Source organism: Hirundo rustica, chromosome 6 (genome assembly GCF_015227805.2).
Source record: "Hirundo rustica isolate bHirRus1 chromosome 6, bHirRus1.pri.v3, whole genome shotgun sequence".
NCBI classification, from domain to species: domain Eukaryota; kingdom Metazoa; phylum Chordata; class Aves; order Passeriformes; family Hirundinidae; genus Hirundo; species Hirundo rustica.
The window spans coordinates 16,825,117-16,844,289 of NC_053455.1; the positions used below are offsets into that span (position 1 = coordinate 16,825,117).

The following is a 19,173-nucleotide window of genomic DNA, read 5'->3' on the forward strand; positions in this document are numbered from 1 at the left end:
ACCCTGAAAATTCACATGAAGGAAACCATCACCTAAATATCAGTGTGTATCATGATGCAGGTAGAGCACATTGGAATGATTTGGAGAAGGCATTAGAGCCGTGAAAATCAGCATTCTGCTGTTTCAAGTCAAGAGCCTTTCTGTTAATTGAAATTATGCCAATTTAAACCAGCTATAAAATCAATCTCTGAATACAAAATATACACTAATGCTAGTTCAGGTGATGGGGTAAAATCAATGTAGTTTTTCAGCCATTTTGTTTTAACTCCTTTCAATTTCTCTTAAATTGTCCTTCACTCATACCTTTATACATAGCACTGTTTTTGTCACTGAATTTACTGTAATCTGATCTTAAGAAATTAATTTGGAAACATAGTCTTTAGACTGATTTCATGTCAAATATATTAATTCCAAGCAAAATGTAGCAAATAAATCTTCGCATATTAGCAAAATTTTTCTGTTAAATAGCTGACCTAAGACCAGGCTTTTGAAAACACTTGCTCATATATAAGCTTGTAACTGGAAGTGCCCGGAAATCTGTGTCCTACAGAGGTTGAAGTCTGACTTTCTTGCAACATTTGAATAGGTGATTGGCAGCTATTACAGGTTTGGGTGTCATTGAGTCAAACTTCTCCAGACCTATACTATAAACAGTACATCCCAGTTAACATTAAATTACTTGTTCTTGTACTTGGCAAAACTGTAAGTTAGGAAGAACCTACTCAAGAATGAAGGCAAACTGAAAGGATGATGAAGCCAAAGCACAGATTTCATTATGTGATGCCCAAGTTTTCCATTTCCAAGTTACTGTATCCTCAGGGAAAAGAGCTTCTACCATATGCATGAGAAGTAGCAGAACCATGAAAAAGAAGAAAAAATATATTGGAGTTCTTTGTATGGTGTCAATAATTAAAGTTAAAGCTGTCTGAGTAAGGAGCAGTTTTCCTTGATGCCTATAGTATGTTAATATAATTTCAGGGGCTGAGAAGCTCATTTTCTATATCTTGCTCAATTCAATTTTTTTTCTAGTGAAAGAAGCCAAGGGCATTTTGTATTCTTGACTTCCAATTTCTGTTGAACAGGAACATGATTTTAGAGGTGTAGCATCTTATTTAATTTTTTTATCTTTTGAAAGTCTGTAAACCTGATTTACAGTTTGAAGGTTATCAGAAATCCTTTTGCTTTCTTAGAATTTTTGGCTTATATATATATCTATATGACATTTTTTTTCTTTTTCCTTCGGGTTTTAATTTGTGGTTTGATCTATCCAAAGGCAATCCATCAGATGCTTACTTTCATGGGGTTTACTCCCTTTTTTCAGTTTGTAAGTAGTATTCACCGTGCAGTTCTCTTAATTTCTGAGGGACTAAAATCACCTTTTCCTTTACCACAAGACATACATGTTTTGTCCATCAGTAGTTGAAGCTTGATAGTGTGTAAAGCAAGGCTGATGCTCATTGCCCATTCAGTCACCCTAAGGGCTGTAATCTTACGAGACCTGAATGCACTCAACTAACACTTGCATTTAATAATTAAAGAGGCAGTATTCATTTCTAGAGGACTGCAAATAAAGATATAGTAGGCAGGACTTGTGTAACACAATGGCCGACTGCCAGTACATTGCATTATACCGCTGCTGTTCCTAAAGAAGTACGCTGATCCAGAATGCAATATTGCAGCTGCTGTCAGGACTCATAATAAGCTATTGCTTTCTTTTGTGGTACAAGTTTTGCTTGTAAAATAAATGAAGAGTACACTTTGAAATAATGAAATTATGAAAGCAAGCTAAATGAGAAACAATGAAGAATATGCATCAATAAAAATAACTGCTGTTTTAATCAGGACATGATATTCTTTTTCTCTAACCGGTTTTGTCATAAAGTTGTGTTCATAGCATTCAATTATATATTTTTTCATTGATTACCTTTCCGTAGATTTTTTGGGGGTAGAACAGGAGGTCAGTTTGGTGAAGGAGAAAAAAGTATAAAGATACATAAGCCAAAATGTTTGACAATGACTAAGCACAGAAAATCTTTTTCAAAGACCTGAGAGGATGCTTTGTGAATGATGCTGTCCTTACTTGACTGCTGTGATCCCCATGAATAGCTTTGTAGTAAAAGATAAATACCTTTCACAATCACAAATTACAAAGCTATCTCAGATTCTTAACGAATTTTAAATGAAAAAAAAATTGTGAATTTTGGCTTAATCTGCCAATCTGTCTTATCAAACGCATCAGGGATGTATTAGTCCTGCAGAAGGTGCTGCCTCTTTGTATAAAGTAATTGCTTTTCTTAGAGTTCTCTGTGTGTCCCACCACTAATATTCTTACTTCCAGCTCTTTGTGTGCATGTGAAGTTGTCACGGGGATTTTCCTCTTTTCTCCTGCATGAGCATTGCAGTTAAAGCATTGTTTTCTTTATGTAAATATTGAAATGTTTAAAATGGGATGAATGTAAAACTATTGAATAACATTCTATTTTATGGTATAAAAAGAAATCCTGCCATAGTGGTTTTGTGAGTTAATATGAACATGTTCCATGAAGGATGGCAGTCCATTCTGTTACTCATTTTCGGAAGAGAAATTGATGTACATAGCAAAGTGATTTCGTTTTTTCAAAGCTGTCATGCCATCTAGGTCCTGATAGAATCGACCTATTAGTTTATGTCCATTACACTGCATTGTGGAGAAATTATGTGGAAATGACCAAGGAAAGAATGAAAAAGTCACAGCACACTCATTAACATACGGTGTATGATATTTGTAAATAGTATTTAAGGGATGAGTTCATGTGGACTATCCTGTAACATTTAAGAAAAGCCTGAAGAGGATAAACCGAATACATTTTTCAGAAACGTTTAACTGTAGGTATGACTTGGAAAAGAAAGGTTTCTGTGAGATGACTTAACTTCTTGGGTAAATTGTCTTTGTTCAAGGCTCTTGGTAGGTTTTCTATTTGAGATTGAAATGAAACATTGAATCTGCAAAATGGTTGTTGGAGTTAGGGTGTTAGTATGATGTGCAGAAACTACATACTGGCCAAGTGTCATTTTAGGAAACTTGAGTGGGAGGTTATACCTTTTTGATTTAGGAACATTTTATCATGGTTAAGACCTGTCACACTTTGTAATGTGCAGTTTGATTGTGATTCCAGATGTTAATCAATTTAGGTAGTGAATTCTAGGTCTTGCAAAGACAGTCCCTGTTTCATGCTTGGCCGTTTTAGTATAAACAAGCTTCAGAACAAAGCTAAACAAATGAAAGAGAGCAGCCAGGATCTATTTTGGTGATATATTAATTTTCCAGGCCTCATGATTTCCATTTCAAAATAAGTACTCTTTGCTGCTTGTGGTATTTGGAGGGAATTTTTTCTTGAGTTTTAAGTGTTGTGCTATAACAGCAGGTATAGAAGTTGTCTGGGGAGAGCAAAGGTATTTTTGTTCATGAAAGATACAGTAAAATTTTAAATGAGAAATTGCTGCAACTCTCTCTCTGAGCATTTGAAGGAAGCTACAACACAGTGAATTTTAAGTGAAAGTGAGGATATTTTTGTGTTTGGCTGTGGGTCCTGACCTCAGACCAAAGAAAGCCTAATGCAGATAAGACCAAGACGAGAGAGCAGAGCTGGTGACAAAACCAGCAGGGAGCCTCCAAATCAACTGGCTACATAGGACCTACAAGGAGACTCTAAGACCTGCTCATTACCCTCAGTTTCTCACAAGCCACTTTGTATCTTTGCCAGTTGTAGCTGAAATTACTGTATGTTTTAGAATTGTCATGTGAATATTAAGATCTGAACCTGTTAGGACATCCTGGGTTAGGACAAGGGCACAGATGAGTTAGTTATAATATGAAAATACTTCAGTAAAATTTGAAGGAAGGTAGTGCACAAGTACTTTAGTATACAAGATCTTTAAATTATTTTTAGCTTATGAAATGAAAAGTTTACTAAATGTGTTTTAACAGAAAGAACCAGAAATGAGTCAGATGACAGCTAATTGTGGCAGTGCTAAAGAAGTATTTAGAGGTTTATGGGTTAAAGTATTAGCATGAGTGCAATGTCACAGAAAGATGCTTGACTGGTCATTGCTTTGTATAAGTGTGTGTCTTCTTCAGAGAACTAATTGCTGCAATGTTAAGGGATGCCTTTTCCCTAAAGAGGAAATATAGACAATATGAATAATACCACTTCAAAGAAAAATTTTAGAAATACTTTTTTCTTCTTCTTCTTCTTTATATGCCACTCTGTATAAAGTCCAGGGTAGGAAGCACTCAGTATTCACTCTGTTTAATTTTAATACAAATGGCACAGAAATTCATAAGATCTTATCGCAGTATAGTTCTTTTTTATAAATAAATTGATGGAAAAAAGTTTAAATAATATATTATCATATGTGCTTTATGGTTAAGTACTGGAAGCTTAAAATCTAACAGCATGCTTTCTATATGAAATTACTTGTGGACTGGCTAGCAGCCAGAGTCCTTGCCTTAAATAATAGAAAATATAAAGCCCTTTTAATACTAAATTGCATACTTGCTTTTCCAAAGGAAGGAGTTAGATGATTGCCTTTGTGGCACTGAATTGCACCTTCTCTTTACAAATTGTTCTGGTGAGAAGGTGCTTTCACTCTTAGTCCCTGGAAGGCTAACATGTGCCAGGCAGTGATGTGCTTTACAGAAGTGGCTGTCAGACAAGAGTGTTACTCATGACTAGTTCTTACTTTTAGTACTTTTGCTAGTGTTTTTCTTATAATATACTCCATGTGCTTCTTGCTTAGACTTCCCTTTAAAATTTCTTCAGAATTTAAGCTTTAAAATAGGAGACACAAAAACTATAGTGAGTGTTCAGCTGTGCAGGCTGGACTTCGAGTTGTTTCATCAGCCGGTAAAGAGGAAAGCAAACTCTACTGCCAGACACTGTTTCAGATCTTCAGGGCAATTCCTTGTTCATATGGACATGAAATGCTAATTATATCCTGTGCTGCTTTTCCTTTATTTCTTGCAATTAAGGGAACTATGATGCATACTTTCAGACTAACTTCCTCTTCCTACTGTTCTGTGTACTGGGAATTTCTGGTGCTTTCTGGTTTGCTGATTCATCTTGTCACACTTAAAAAAATGTATGTTTCATGTGACAGATCTCATTAAAATTCTTAGAAAACCTGCGATATTGCGAGTGAAGGTTTTGTTTATTTTTTAACTTAAAATGATGAGGACAAGCTTTTGGGGTGCAGTTCAACTTGTACAGGATTCAATACTTTCTTTTGGAGTATCTGCCATTGTTGATCATTATGGAGATGGTGATGGAATTAGACAATTTCTCATCTGATCCAGTATGGAATATTTTACTGTCTTTATTTTTTAATCAGGCCTAATCAGTATGAGATTTTGTAATTTGTAATTATAAAACAACTAGAGATATGCTGTGGCTTAGATGACAAGAAGGAGTGTAGTTTAAAATATTCATGGTCTTGATTTAAAAAAAAAGTCATGACTAAAAATGCTGGCAGTAATTGACTATCCAAAGTACAGTTGCCATTAGATATTCTCTAGTCATAGAGGCTTTTTTAATTCCAGTACTTTGAAAAGGGTATTATTTGCCAGTGAGATTCTAATCTGACTTGGAAATGATACATTTATGAGAATTATCCTTAGTATGCTCTGGGAAAGTTTTTTATGCGAAAAAACTTTGTGGACTTTTTTGCCACAAAGTACTTTAACTCAGCCTTGATTAGGGAAGTTTTACATTCAGTGCAGTTTAACGGCGTATTTGCGATAGTGTATGTCGTGATCGCTATGTGTATTTTAGTTCTCTTTTTTTGTTCTGTTGTAAAATAATCCTCTAATTGCACTCTGTGGAAAGACATAGCTAATACTAACATCAAAGTGAATGCAGCAACCTGAAGACTGCAGTGTATAATACCATCACAAACCTTTTATGGATTGCACATTGCCAGAATAGAGGTGTCAAGTTTAATAGAGAGTATTCATAGTAGCAACCCCAAAAAATGTCAAGTACAGTTACCCAAGTTTAGTGTGGTTTTTTATATAGATTTTCAGACCAATATGAAAGCTTTCATAAGAAAATTAATCTGGCATTTAAAAAAAATTCTCCAAAATGATAAATGTAAATTAAATATTGAGTTTGGGGTAAAGCCTCTTATGAAAAGAGTTGCAATTAAATGTTTTATGCCTAGTATATGGCCTTCATTATTTCTGTTCTGGTAAATTCTTTTTATTACTTCTACAGGTTCAGTCCACGCCACGTCAATAGCAGCTTCCAGAGTGGAACAAGCATTGTCCGAGGTTGCTTCTTCTCTGCAAAGCAGTGCTCCTAAACAAGGTCCCCTGCATCCCTGGATGACTCTGGCTCAAATATGGCTTCATGCAGGTATTGTGATAGTAAAATTTATTTTTCTATGCCTTCTTCTTTATTGCTAGCCTAAGGACTTACCAAAACCTGTTGGTTTCATTCAGTATCTGTCACCACTTATCAGATCATGTTTTCTCCATGTGTGTGGCATCGAAACAAGCCAAAAAATAAAAAGCACACTAGAGTTGCTCTGTATGTAAGATCATTTATGTAAGATACAGCAGTAGTTTTAGAATGTAGCTGTTACCGGTGCAGTCATATCTTCTGCAGAAAAATGCAGCACTCTCTCTCTTATCCCTGAAGAATTTAGTTTCTGAAGTACCTAGACTATCTTAGTGCTTGGAAATTTAGGTGTCCTTGCAGAATCACAGAATATTCTGATTTGCAAGGCACTCACAAGGATCATTAAGTCCAACTCCTAAGTGAATGATCCATGAGGGGATGGAGCCTGTGACCTTGGCATTGCTAGCACCATGCTCCAAGCAACTGAGCTAAGCTCAGGTCACTGATTCCACTGAATGAAGAAAGATGTTTGTAAGATTTTTGAATAGAGTTTCTGTAACTACAAAATTATATAAAAGAAAATAAATAACTCTGCATATGCAGGTAAAGAAGCAGTAATAGTACTACTGAGCAACCTGTCCCTTGCAACTGTGATAATGAGCCCAAATTCTGTTCTTTTCCTTCTGGTTTTGTTAATGTAAAAGACTCAGGATTGTTTATCTAAATGTGGAGTCATCTTGAGTGGATTTAGTATTGCCATGAAGCTTCAAGGTTCACGCTAACTGCAATATCACAAGTGGCTGTTACATAAAATTTTAACCAGAAAATGATGATCCAGTGTATTTTTATACAGTTAAAAATTTATAACATGCAATTGTTTTTACTGATAGCTGCATCAAAAAGATGTAATTTAGAAATCAGCCAACAATTGTTATGCTTTGTTCTGCTTTCAGAGCATTTTTTAGCGACATATTTTTTTTTCTTTCATGTTTTCAACAAAACAGTGTTTTAATTCATAACATTTTAATTTACCTATTTGCATCTACAATTTTGTGGTGTGAAAGCCATTGCAGGGTAATGGCTCCCAGTTATAAATGGTTTAGTGGTTCAAAGGAAAAGCCCAGAGGATTGCAAAGAAAGCAATTACAGTGATTAATAACAGTGATCTCATTTGGGCTACTCAAAAGCAACACAGATTAGAACAGGGCAATGTCCAACAGTATGGTATAGTGTAGTTGCCTGCTCTGCATTGTGGCATCATTGACTTTAAATATTTATAAACTGTCACAGATGGCCATCTACAGTAACACTTAGCATCTATAATGTTGATAATCTCTCAGCCTTCTGTGGCAGCTTGTTCCACTACTTATTTTCTGTTTCGTGGGGTGGGGTTTTTTGTATTTTAAAAAATTCTTGTGGGTCATGTGCTGTTGCTGGTTATTCAGTTCATGCAAGCGACTGCTACTGTTTGCCCACAAAAGAGGAGTCTGGATACACTTTGATGATCCTTTTTTAGTTCACAACTTAGTCAGATTTCCACGCACATTGGTGGTCTGCTCTTAAAATCTGCTACACAGGCCACTTTAACTCTTAAAAATTTCTTTAAAATATTCTGACATTGGAAGAGCACAGAGATAAAGCTGTTGACTGCAATTTTTTCATAAACAAGGTCCTTTAAAGGCACTCAAATATCAGTCTGATTCAGAGTTTTGGGCATAATCCAAAATCCACTGCTGTAGTGGGAGGTCCTGATCTGAGAGCCTTTAAACCCAAAGATGGGTGCCTGCACAGTACAGTGAGAAGCATGTCTTGAGCAGTGACAGATCACTTTGCTGTTTTGATGCAGCAGCTTGATTTAAACCTTAATCTGTAAACCTCTTGTACAGTGTGACACAAGAGGATGCAGTGATACAATTACTTTGAGGCTCTATTTTTATTTGGTCTGTACCAATGGAAAGGAAAACCCAGAACCTTAATAGCTTTTTCTTGCATTTAGTATCTCTTTATTCCTCTCTTCTCCCACTCTTTCAGCGAGAGATTAGGATGAACTAGCAAGGTAGTGAAATAGCAGTGTTGAAGAGTATAGAGTGTCATAAGAGCTACTGATAGCAAATACTTCTATTGTTAGTTGTTAATTACTCACTGAATGAAAGTGTTTCCCCTTATAGTCGATCTGATTTATGTAAGTGTGTGTCAGGCTACTCAATTGATTTAAAGAGTCCTAGAATACTCACATGCTCACATCTTAAAGCTAAAATGAAAAAAAATCCGAGACTTAAGATAAAAATGGCAAAGCAGAAAGAGTATTCTGGGATTTTAAACAGCCATTTAGAAGCTGTAACTCCTGATACACTTAGAAAAGCAACTTTTGTGAAAGAATAATTAATTTAAAGTAATTTAGGTAATAATTTCTCTTTTAAGATGCAAATTTTTTTTAAATGAAAACAGTCTTTATCTAAAGTGAAACTATTTACAATACAGCACGTGTGACAACATCTAGTCATGGCATGATGAAGCAAGAATCATTAATTGGTCCTGACATTCCTCCCACAGCTGAAGTCTACATAGGAATTGGGAAGCCTGCTGAGGCCACAGCATGTACCCAGGAAGCAGCTAATCTCTTTCCAGTGTCCCATTATGTTCTCTACATGAGGGGTCAGGTGGCTGAACTTCGTGGAAATATTGATGAAGCCAAACGCTGGTATGAAGAGGCCTTATCCATTAGTCCTACCCACGTGAAAAGCATGCAGAGGCTGGTAAGTCTCGAGCCTGTGCTCATAAGCAGTGTCACTCAACTGCTGATACTGTACTGTGAGGTCTTGACTTGGTGTAGGTAACCTGTAACTTGTCAGTTTAGGATCTGTATTCTTATTACGAAATGCTTTGGGAACAGTTTTTGCTGGCATTTATCCTGTCTTTTGTGTGTTGGGACATAAAAAGGATTTGCAGGCCATATAGTTTCAATCCTAATAGAAACGATAGAAGAACAAGCAATTTACATCTGCCTAATATTCATGCCATTGGGAAATGGAGGTGGCTTAGGGTAAGAGAAGAGTTGGATGCTGTAGTTGGATTCTGTACAGGAAAGACCAGTCATTTTGATATTCTGAAGTAAAAGTTTAATTCATAAAAACATAGAATATTCTAAGTTGGAAGAGAACTACAAGGATCATCAAGTTCAACTCCTGGCCCTGCACAGGACACCCCAAGAGTCACACCATGTGCTGGAGGTCATTGTCCAAATGCGTCTTGAACTCTCTCAGGCTGGTGCTGTGGCCACTTCCCTGGGGAAGCAGTTCCAGCGCCCAACTGCCCTCTGGTTTTTCTCATATCTGACCTAAACCTCTCCTGGCACAACTTCAGGCCATTCCTTCAGTCCTGTGAGTCACAAGAGAGAAGAGATCAGTGCGTGCCCCTCCTCTTCCCCAGGAAGTTGTAACAGCAGTGGGGTCTCCCCTCAGTCTCCTGCAGGCTGCACAGACCCAGTGACCTCAGCCACGCCTCATGTGGCTTCCCCTCAAGGCCCTTCTCCGTGGTCATTGCCCTCCTTTGGACGCTTTCCAGAACCTTTGTATCCTTCTTACATTGCACCCAGGACTTGAGGCCACACCAGTGCAGAGTACAGCTGTTTTCTGCATTCTGCATGTTTATTGATTGCCTTTGTGCTCTGTGTGATTTCTTGCGTTTTTGAAAGGTGGAGAATCGGTCTTGCCCTTGAATGAATGTGTAGCTTTAAGTACAAAGGTATCTTCCCCAGTACAAAGGTATGTTTGTTTATATCCTTCAGAGATATACACAGGTATACATTGTGTGCTTACTGTGTTAGGAAAATTACTTTCTTTTAATCCAGTTTTCTTCCAGATTGAGCAGAATAGAACAGAACAGCTGAAATCAGCTCCTTACCCAGTCTTTTTGTTCAGCAGTAGAAGCTGGTTTCTGCCTAGGTACTTATGAATTATTCAGAGAAATTTCTTGTGCATCCCTGAGGGAAACATATGAGACAAAAGATCAGATAGGAAGGCAGCACAGGGAAAGATTTTGTTTCACCTTTTCAGCATTTCAGGATATTTGAGCCTGCTGACAAGTGCCAAAAGGTTCCCTTTCCTGAAGAAGCAGGCAGTCAATCTAAAGCAGTGCAACTCAGTGAAAATGAAAGCTCATGTTTTGCTGGCTGTCTTTTTGCCCCTGCTCTGAATGTACCTGTGAATAAATAATCTGTAAACACACAGTGTTCTTCAGAATGCCTGAGAAATTAGCTGTCTAAGAGGCATGTGAGATGAAAATTATTTGGCTTCCAATCCAGGTTTCCTTCTAATGAGATTTTCTGTTTGAGTCTTAGCTGTTCATTTCATTGGACTGGACAGTCCTTTTTAAGGATTCTTACAGTTTAAAATTTTGTTTCTAAGAGCTTTTTCTACTGTTCCACAGCTTTTCTGTGCTAGGATTCTGATTTGAGTAGATTCTGAGAGATTTATGCTGCTTAAATACAAATATTCAAGACATATGCTATAAAAATACTTGTCCATGTAATTTCATGTAGGAGAAAGTACAAGATTCTGTATCCTTCTTTACCTTTTGACTATTGTGAAAAGTATCTTAATGAGGAAGCTTACAGTGTTTACTCTTGCCTGTGTGTAGAGACGAATATCTGTACATTCCAAAACTTTCTGTGTGTCTTTTTACCTATTTATTATAAAGAGATTTGATCTCAGTGGCAGGGGAGCTATAGCAACAGCAATGTGGAGGTACCAGCCTCTATGACAACAGCTGAAACATTAATTTCTAATATTTGTATTCATGAATCTAAGCTGACAGTTGGTTTATTAATGAAAGTTCTGTGCAAAAGACCCTTATTTTCTGTGATTAATTTGATATTTTAAAAATATTTGATATGGCTTTCTAGCAATGCTTAGAAAGTAATATCAAATGTAACTATTTCCACAAAAAATTACCTTAGAGCCTATATTTGTTTAATAAGTTTTGGTGAATTTCCTTTTGAGGGGCAAATACTGAGTATAAATCATAATAACTTTATGTATAAAATGCAAGAAAAAGCTAGTAAGATTTAAGGATGGTATGAGTTCCAGCATGTAGCATCCATACCTATGCCTGCTTCTTCAAGTTACTTGAAATAGTTGAACCTGAAATCAGTTTAGAAGGACTTTTTTTTGTTTTTATTAAAATTTTAGAATGAGTGACATCTGAGACTCAATAAAATTTCCTGATGCTAATGGTTTGGAAATATGAATCTTTGATTTGAGAGAGTCTTTGTAGTTGTCCAGAGGGGAGAAAAAAAAAAAAAACCCAACTAAATAAAATATTTCAATTTGTATTAACAACAATAACATATTGGGAATAGGAGTTTTCTCCTTTTATAATCCATCTTTTTAATGATATTACATCACTCTGGTAAGAAGGATGAAAAGCTAAACTTTGAAAAATTTACTATTTTTCATATAACGTTTCATGCAGTATTTTCACCATAAGTCTCTCTAAGTACCTATTCCTGAGTATGATCTTCTGTTCCTACACAGAAACAACCTTGTTAATTTAAATTACTGGACAAATGTGTGAAAAGACCAGAAAGGTCTGGTTTGTGGCTTCAGAAGTATTGTATTTCTTCCTGTGAGTTACAGCATGTCCTATGCTTTGGAGTTTTTGCAAAAAGGCTCTTGCATTTGTCTCTCATGCAGTCTTCACATTCTATTAGTGTGACCTTGAAGACTCTGCAGAAGTCTGATGCATTATCTGAATGAAATTACTTTTTATTGGCTGGCATCATCATCTTTGCAAAATTACGTTTTTTTAAAGAAACATTTTCTTACTCATTTTGCTGCTCTTTAAGGTCTTCACGTATTTACTCCTGTTTCAAGAGATTTACTAAAATGAAAACCAGGAGGTCTTGATGATGATGATGTAAAAATTGGAGCAGTTAAGAGTGATGAAAGAGATCTGTTTGCCAACAAAATGATAATCATAAATGAGAGCGTCTGATGGGGAAGGTTTTTACCTTACTAATGCAATGCCTAAGACAACCTAATACCAAGTATTGGAGACTTTATCCAATGGTTTAGTGAAGGAAAACTGTATTCTGCTCAACTAAACTTGGGAAGTGGAACTGCTGGGGTCATGCTGTTGCATTACCTAAGATGGGAGCTATTCCAACAGAGAGCTGGCTGCTGGGGCAGTTGTTTGTCTTCCCACTCATTGCTATTTCTGCCCCTTTTAAGATGTTGGGGGACTTATTAATTAAATCAGCTGAACAACAGAACTTTTTTTTTCAAAGAGAAATGCTGTTTAAATTCTCTGCAGTTCCTTGTGGATCTAAGTTATTATTCCCCGTGCAGTTAATGTTTTAATCCGTACATTCATTTACTTTATTTTGTTGAGCAATGCTGATTTTAAGCTCTGCCTTGTTCTCAGGTGCTATTTTTTACTGTTTGTCACTAACTGAAATTTTCTCCAAGTCAGAGGTTATACCAGCTTGCTATTTGGCTAGCTCTGAGTGTTCACAAGATGTCAAGAGGGAAGCAATAACGTGTCAGTATTAATTAGGTGTACTTTACAGAATCCAGCAGCGATTCTTTTGAACAGAGTCCTTTCTTCTTTTTAAGGTTTGTATACTGCACTCAGAAAAAAAACAACGTGAACTTTTGTTCTAAATGTTTGAAATACTTTGTTTTCTGTATTTCAAATAATTTTTTCTCACACCTAATGAAATTAAAGTTTTCTTTAATTACTTAATTTTAAAAAGATGATTTACACTTCGGTGTCATATACCTGTGGTTATCACCTGCCTGATTTTGGCCAGAATGGATTTGTTTATACAACTTTCTCCATTCTCCCTACCCTTTATCACTGCCTCCAGATTTCTGCATTACTGCTGCCTTCCTGCTTTTGTCATTGTTTTCCTCCCCTGTGAAAAAAAGAATAAACATTCTTTTATCTTCTGCAGTCAGAGTGCTGTTGTGGAAAGTAGCCCTTATTGCTGACGTCTGAAAAGTCCTGAAACAGGCCATCATTCAGTAATGCCTGAAATGGCAGTGAATATTTCAATCCATTGTCCAGGAAACAAATCTATGTATTCTCTCTCAGGCTGAAAAATTCCTACTTAAATGTAGCTTTGAGATGAAATAAGTATCCAGCATTTGTATGCTGGTATAATCTCAGAAGACTGTAGTATTTTCTGAATATCAAGTAATTCGTCATATCACTTGCCAGTTAATGCTATTAGTAACTTAGGTTCTAAGAGCAGAAAACTAAAACAGAAAGGGAGAAATTACTTAAACAATTTACTCATGTAGAAAATAGTTTTCAAAAAGCAGTATCTTAGAGAGTCACGTTCCCTACTTCACACTGTTAGATACCTGTTAGTTTCCTATAATTATGCATAGCTAAACCAGATCTCTTGAGGCTTAGATTAACTATGTGTGCTTTATCTCTCAGTTACAAATATACTGTTATTTTTTTCTTACTATACTACACTGACTTCTTGTATTTTTTTCCAACCCAAAGACACTGCCAGAAAGAAGCCTGGCAGTATGTATGGTAGCATGTGCTTATGAGCCTGTCACAGATGTTGAGTTGACTGAAAGAAAGGAAAAACAAAGACTTTAAAACGTGAATTCAGACCCTGTTTGAAGGGGGCATGGGAGTTAAGGAAGAGAAACTCAGTCACCCAACTAACTTTTTTCTTTCAGTAATTCAGTTTTCTCATCTGGAAAATATTCAGTAATTAATTTGATTTTCATCCTCAGGCCCCTGCACAATAAAATTTTTGGTTTGGGCTGCATAAGTTTGTCCTAAGCATATTGTGCTGGTTCTCATGGGTGGTTTGAGTTGTAACTGATTACCACAGAGCTAAATGCAGATGCCAAATCTCAGTACTCATTTGACTCACTCTCTGAGTGCATCCTTACGCACAGGGTGGTTAAAGAAGATTGGAGAAATAAAGGCCACTGCTCTTGTTAGATTTTTAGTAAAATGTTGTGGGTTTGCCCTTCAGAAACTTCAAGATCATTTCAGAAAAAGTAGAGAAAGCAAAATATGTTCTTGGCCTAAAACTCACTGCTCACAGGAATTTTACTGTGATTTGACCACATGTAAACATCTAAATATTTCAAGTGATTGCATTCTGTACCCTGAAAAAAACGATGGCCATTGTGCTTGCATTTTAACCTGGAAATCATTGAGTTCAAGTGACTTAAGGACCATTTTGATACATTTTAAATACTTCATCTACTGTGAGGCACTCACAGGCTGTACTCTTTTCTGTCATGAAAATATTATTTCCCCTTTTAGCCTTACAAGAGAAAACCATTAGTGCTTGATGCAGTAAAAAATTGCATAAAATCAACTTGCATAGTCATTAGTGCTTGAAGTATAATACAGTGGAAATCAAGGTGAAAAATTAGGGAGGATTTTTTTTCCCTGTTTGTTTCAAAGTTACCATGTGTTATTTTTGATGCTGTTGAGATCAAATACAGCAGTTAACCACTTCATACTGACTTGGAGAAAGATTAGTAGAATTTCTTAATTCCTAAATGCTTTATCTGAATTTTACAGTACTCTTTTAAAGCAGATCTATATATGCTCAGTATTTGACAACAATAACAGTAATAATTAAATCTGAGTTTAAACTAGAACCTAGTTGCCCTTTTGGAAACCGAAAGTGACTGAAGGAATTTGCAGCACTAATTTTATTTATAGCTTGAAGCAGTGAGCCCCCATTTACTCAGGCAAGTGTGTGTTGATTCCCTGAGAACTGTTGTTCTGTAAGTGGAGTTAGGGGGCTGATGGTATTACAGGTCCTGCTTCATAACAGACATTCTTTTCACATTACTCTGCATTTACTCCAAATGCCTTAAAGCAGCTGTGGCAGGAGACGATCTTTCACAAAGAAAAGACCTCCATTCTTGGATGCTTTAAACCCTGTGAGAGCGAGCTCTCTAAGGTCTCTTCAACTCATTGGTGCTGTCCTCAGCTGCCAGCCGTTACAAGAGGAGTTCTGCAGCTATCTTAAATGGTTGTTTGGTTTAGACAATCTGAGCAGCTGAAGATGTGTTGGAGTCCAGGGCATTCCTTTGGTTGCCCTGGAGGGTCAGGGACCTGGGCAGGGGGGTCTGGGACCCCAGCCCGGAGCCCAGGGCTCAGAGAGACACTGGATTTGATTTCAGTCCATGGGAGAGGCTCCTTGCACTGCAGGAAGCATTGCAGGCCACAAGAGTGTGAAAAATAGTAGTTTAGTATATCACAGGGTGAAAAAACAGTGGGTTTGGGATTTTTGGCATTGAAGTGAATGGGGCAAGATGGAGAACTTGGGGCGTTGTCTCCTTCTTCTTCCTTCTTGTTCCCTCACTCCATTTCTGCAGTGATGTGGCACAAAGTAGTTAGTGAGGATTGGGTCAGAGTAAAGATGACCTTTTTAGTAATAGTGATAGACATTGGTAAGAAATAGTAAATAAAGAATACGTAGCAATTAGTATAAAAGATAAGGACAGCCCAGAGACAGGAGGAGTCACCAGATGTCCGAGCCGCGGCAAACATCTTTTGGACGCTGAGAAAATTGTAAGATAAGAACTGATAAACGAAGCATGTAACCTTGAAGACTCCGTCTTTTCCTGCGTTTGGCACAGAGCTTTGCAGAGGGCCAGGACTCTAAAACCACCTGAATGCCGGGGAATCAAAACTCCTGAAAAGGAGCCCCTGACAAAGATGCAGAAGGCAATCTGATTTTGTGCAGCATGCACAGTGGCTGCATTGATGGAACTGGACTCATATGGAGAAGCTAAGCTGTTGAGCTGTGCTATTTATTGAGAATCTAGTTGCAATGGTTAAGGCAGTTTTCTGAATACAGAGAGAAACTCTTTCAAATAGAAATCCCAGAAAAGTTAATTTAAAAGTAGACAAAAAAAACCCCCAACCAAACCCGAGCACTTAAAGGCTAAGAAAGCTGGGGTGGGTTTTTTTTTTTAAATTGTGGGGGTTGTTTGTTTGGGGTTTTATTGTTTTAATTGTTGGGATTTTTTAGCATAGGGATTTTTGCCCACAATCTCGCTTTAAATTTATTTTTTCATGTTATCTGTGTGATAGATTTTTCCACAGTTTATCTATTCAGGCACAGCTTGCCAGAAACCATTTTGTCACTTCTGTTTGTTCCCATTTTAAAAAGTGGAAAATTAATTAGTGGCAGATGCTGGCAGAAGGAAGGGATGCTTTGGCTAGAGTTACTGCTCTTTATTTGGCAGGTCACGAATCATTCCACTGTTTTTATTGTATTGTGTGGAACTGATAAAATTTCAGCCATCAGATAATTCATGACAATTCACTGTTGAAGCAGGTTAGTCTGCAACACGCAGTATTACTCCAAATTTCCTTCTCTATGCTTGGAACATTTTAAGACTCTTTGTTTTCAGTTTTTGAAATACAAGTAAGTGTTCGTCTCAAGCTTTGATTCACATTTTATAGGATAAAGTGTTTAAATTGGGTGCTATTATCAAAACTGAGCTATTTTTAATTCACTTCATATACAGCAACTATGGATCAAACATTATAATTTGGGAAGTAGCGACCAAGTATAGTTTCAAGTTCAAGGAAAAAATCCAAGGATCACAATGACCCAGTCTGGAACAGGGCTTTAGTTTTTTAGGCATCATAACAAAGCATCTGAGGCTGGATTCCCTGCCCTACACCGTTTCAAGGAATTGACAGGAACAGGAGCATGGTGAGAGAGCATTTGTGTGATGGTAACAGTATTTTAGATGCGCGTGTAAGATGCATCCACTTGCCGAGAGTTTGTGGCGTTCTCACGTCCTTGCAGATGCTCAAAATCTGACAGCCCTTGACTAAACACTGTGGGTAAACAACTTCAAGTTTGGCTGTAGAGAATCTTAATTTCCCTTCCTGCCTCTGTCATCCTGCAATTCTAGGAATGCAAGCAAGGCAAGCTTTGTAGATAGAAGTAATGATTTGTGTTAGGAAACATGATGGGAAGACTTGTCTGTGGACAAAGTCTTGGTACGTTTTCCTGTTATGCCAGACATACTTTATTTTTACCAATGGTAAAGATCTATAAGCACAGATTTTGTTCTTTCTTCTCTTGTTTCCATGGTACATTACCCATAGCAATCATGGAAAGAAGGTGAAAATAATTAATACCTTTCTCAACTGTTGTCACTCATCTTAACTATGTGCATATAAAATATACACACGTAGGTATATACACATATATTCTGGCCTGTAAATCTGTCTTAATATTTTGGATACATCTCACTGTCTTTGCGTACAGAAGTGTCAGTAGGAAAACAGTGCAACTAAAAAGCCTCAGTTGGGATCTCCAGAAATTAAGTTTTTGGGCTTCTGTCTCTCTTGATGGCTTTCTTAAAGGTTCAAGTATACTTTAATGATTTAAAGAAAACAAAATATTTATGACTATTGTAAAAGCATCTTATCATACCATAATGAAAAAAATCCTTCTTCTTATTCTTCTTTTTTTTTTTTTCCTTTTGGTAGATTTTAGAAAGGGTAATTCCTATTAAAAGTCTTTCCAGAGTCTTTCCATCTTCTTATGCTTTTTACCCTTTAAAGGGCTGACTACATTAAAGTCATTGATGGATGGGTTTTGTTGACAGCCCTTTTCCTCTATGCCTTTTTCTGGGTAACTGGCTACCTAAAATACAATGTAAAACATACAGATTTATACTAATCAAAAAATATTAACAAGGTTCACTAATTTAACAGAGGGAAAATGTCAGTAGTCTTAGAGGTCTTAGTAATTCAAGAAATGGCCAGGAGGCCTCATGTCAGTAAAGTGCTAATAGTTGTTCTTAATATTTAAGTTCTCCTTATTTTCAAAACAAGAACAAAAGGAAAAGAGAGAAGGCGTAGAAAAAACTGAAAATGTGTGCTTCCTGCTATCCTCTGTAGTCTCTTACATTCCTTTTCATGGATACTCACTGGTGCTTTTTTGCATGGATCTCAAAAGTTCTATTTATATTTCGCTCTGTGTAATTGTGTTTCAGTATGAGAATTGCTTTGCAAAACACTTTTTAAATTAGGTCATTCTGCTGAAGTATGCATTGAGCTAATTATGATTATTTTGCTTTCCTGGGCATTTTTGTGCTCATTGAATTTATTAAAGTATTTCTTTATAGCTGGGGCTGAGGACTTACACAGCAATAAAACCTATGTAGCTGGTATGCTTTGCTTGTAGGTAATATCTGGCATCTAATCACTTACAGTTGAATTTCATATACTTAATAAAGAAATACTTTTAAGGATGGGAGGGGTAAATATAAAGAATGTGAAAAAGGCTTTGAGAGCCTTTGAGTAGCCATCTTCAACTTTAAATTAACAAGAGAGATTTTATTTTTCTTCTCCTGAGAAAGGTTCTGTTGTAGAATTCTGTAGGTGAGAACTCTTTAACTACAGGACATTTGAAGCCTGCAATCATCTACACTTTTTTTTCTTTTTCCTTTTCTTTTTTTTGTGCTGCATAACTTTGCAAATTGGTGAAATATAACTAAGTGCTACCATCAACAGCAATCTGAATGAGATAAACCATTCCCCGTGGCTTAGTTAAGCTGGTGAGTAAATGAGTGTGAGAAACTTGGAGCAGCATTGCCAGGTGTCTGAGCCCTAACTCTTTCTTAGTCTGTCTTAGAATAACATGTTATTATAAAATGGTGCAGGAGTTATCAGTGCATGTCTTTTGCTATAAGTCTCCTGCAGTTTTCAGGTGCATTTCTATGCACTGGTTAAATGATCTTTTGCATTTTGCTTTGTATTTGTCACAGGG

The 19,173-nt window shown here is 36.7% G+C and overlaps 1 protein-coding gene across 3 annotated transcripts in view; it reads left to right on the forward strand.

Annotated features, from left to right (window-relative positions):
- The window catches only part of TTC7B (tetratricopeptide repeat domain 7B), a 126,904-nt gene that overhangs the window by 89,763 nt on the left and 17,968 nt on the right, over nt 1–19,173 (forward strand). For 2 of the 3 annotated variants that reach the window (XM_040067348.2, XM_040067347.2), the window contains 2 exons: nt 6,252–6,392; nt 8,931–9,133. In XM_040067348.2, the coding sequence (XP_039923282.1) occupies nt 6,252–6,392; nt 8,931–9,133 (344 nt within the window). Of the gene's footprint in view, nt 1–1,273; nt 1,325–6,251; nt 6,393–8,930; nt 9,134–19,173 lie in introns of all 3 variants that reach the window. The other variant, XM_040067345.1, reaches the window with a different exon arrangement.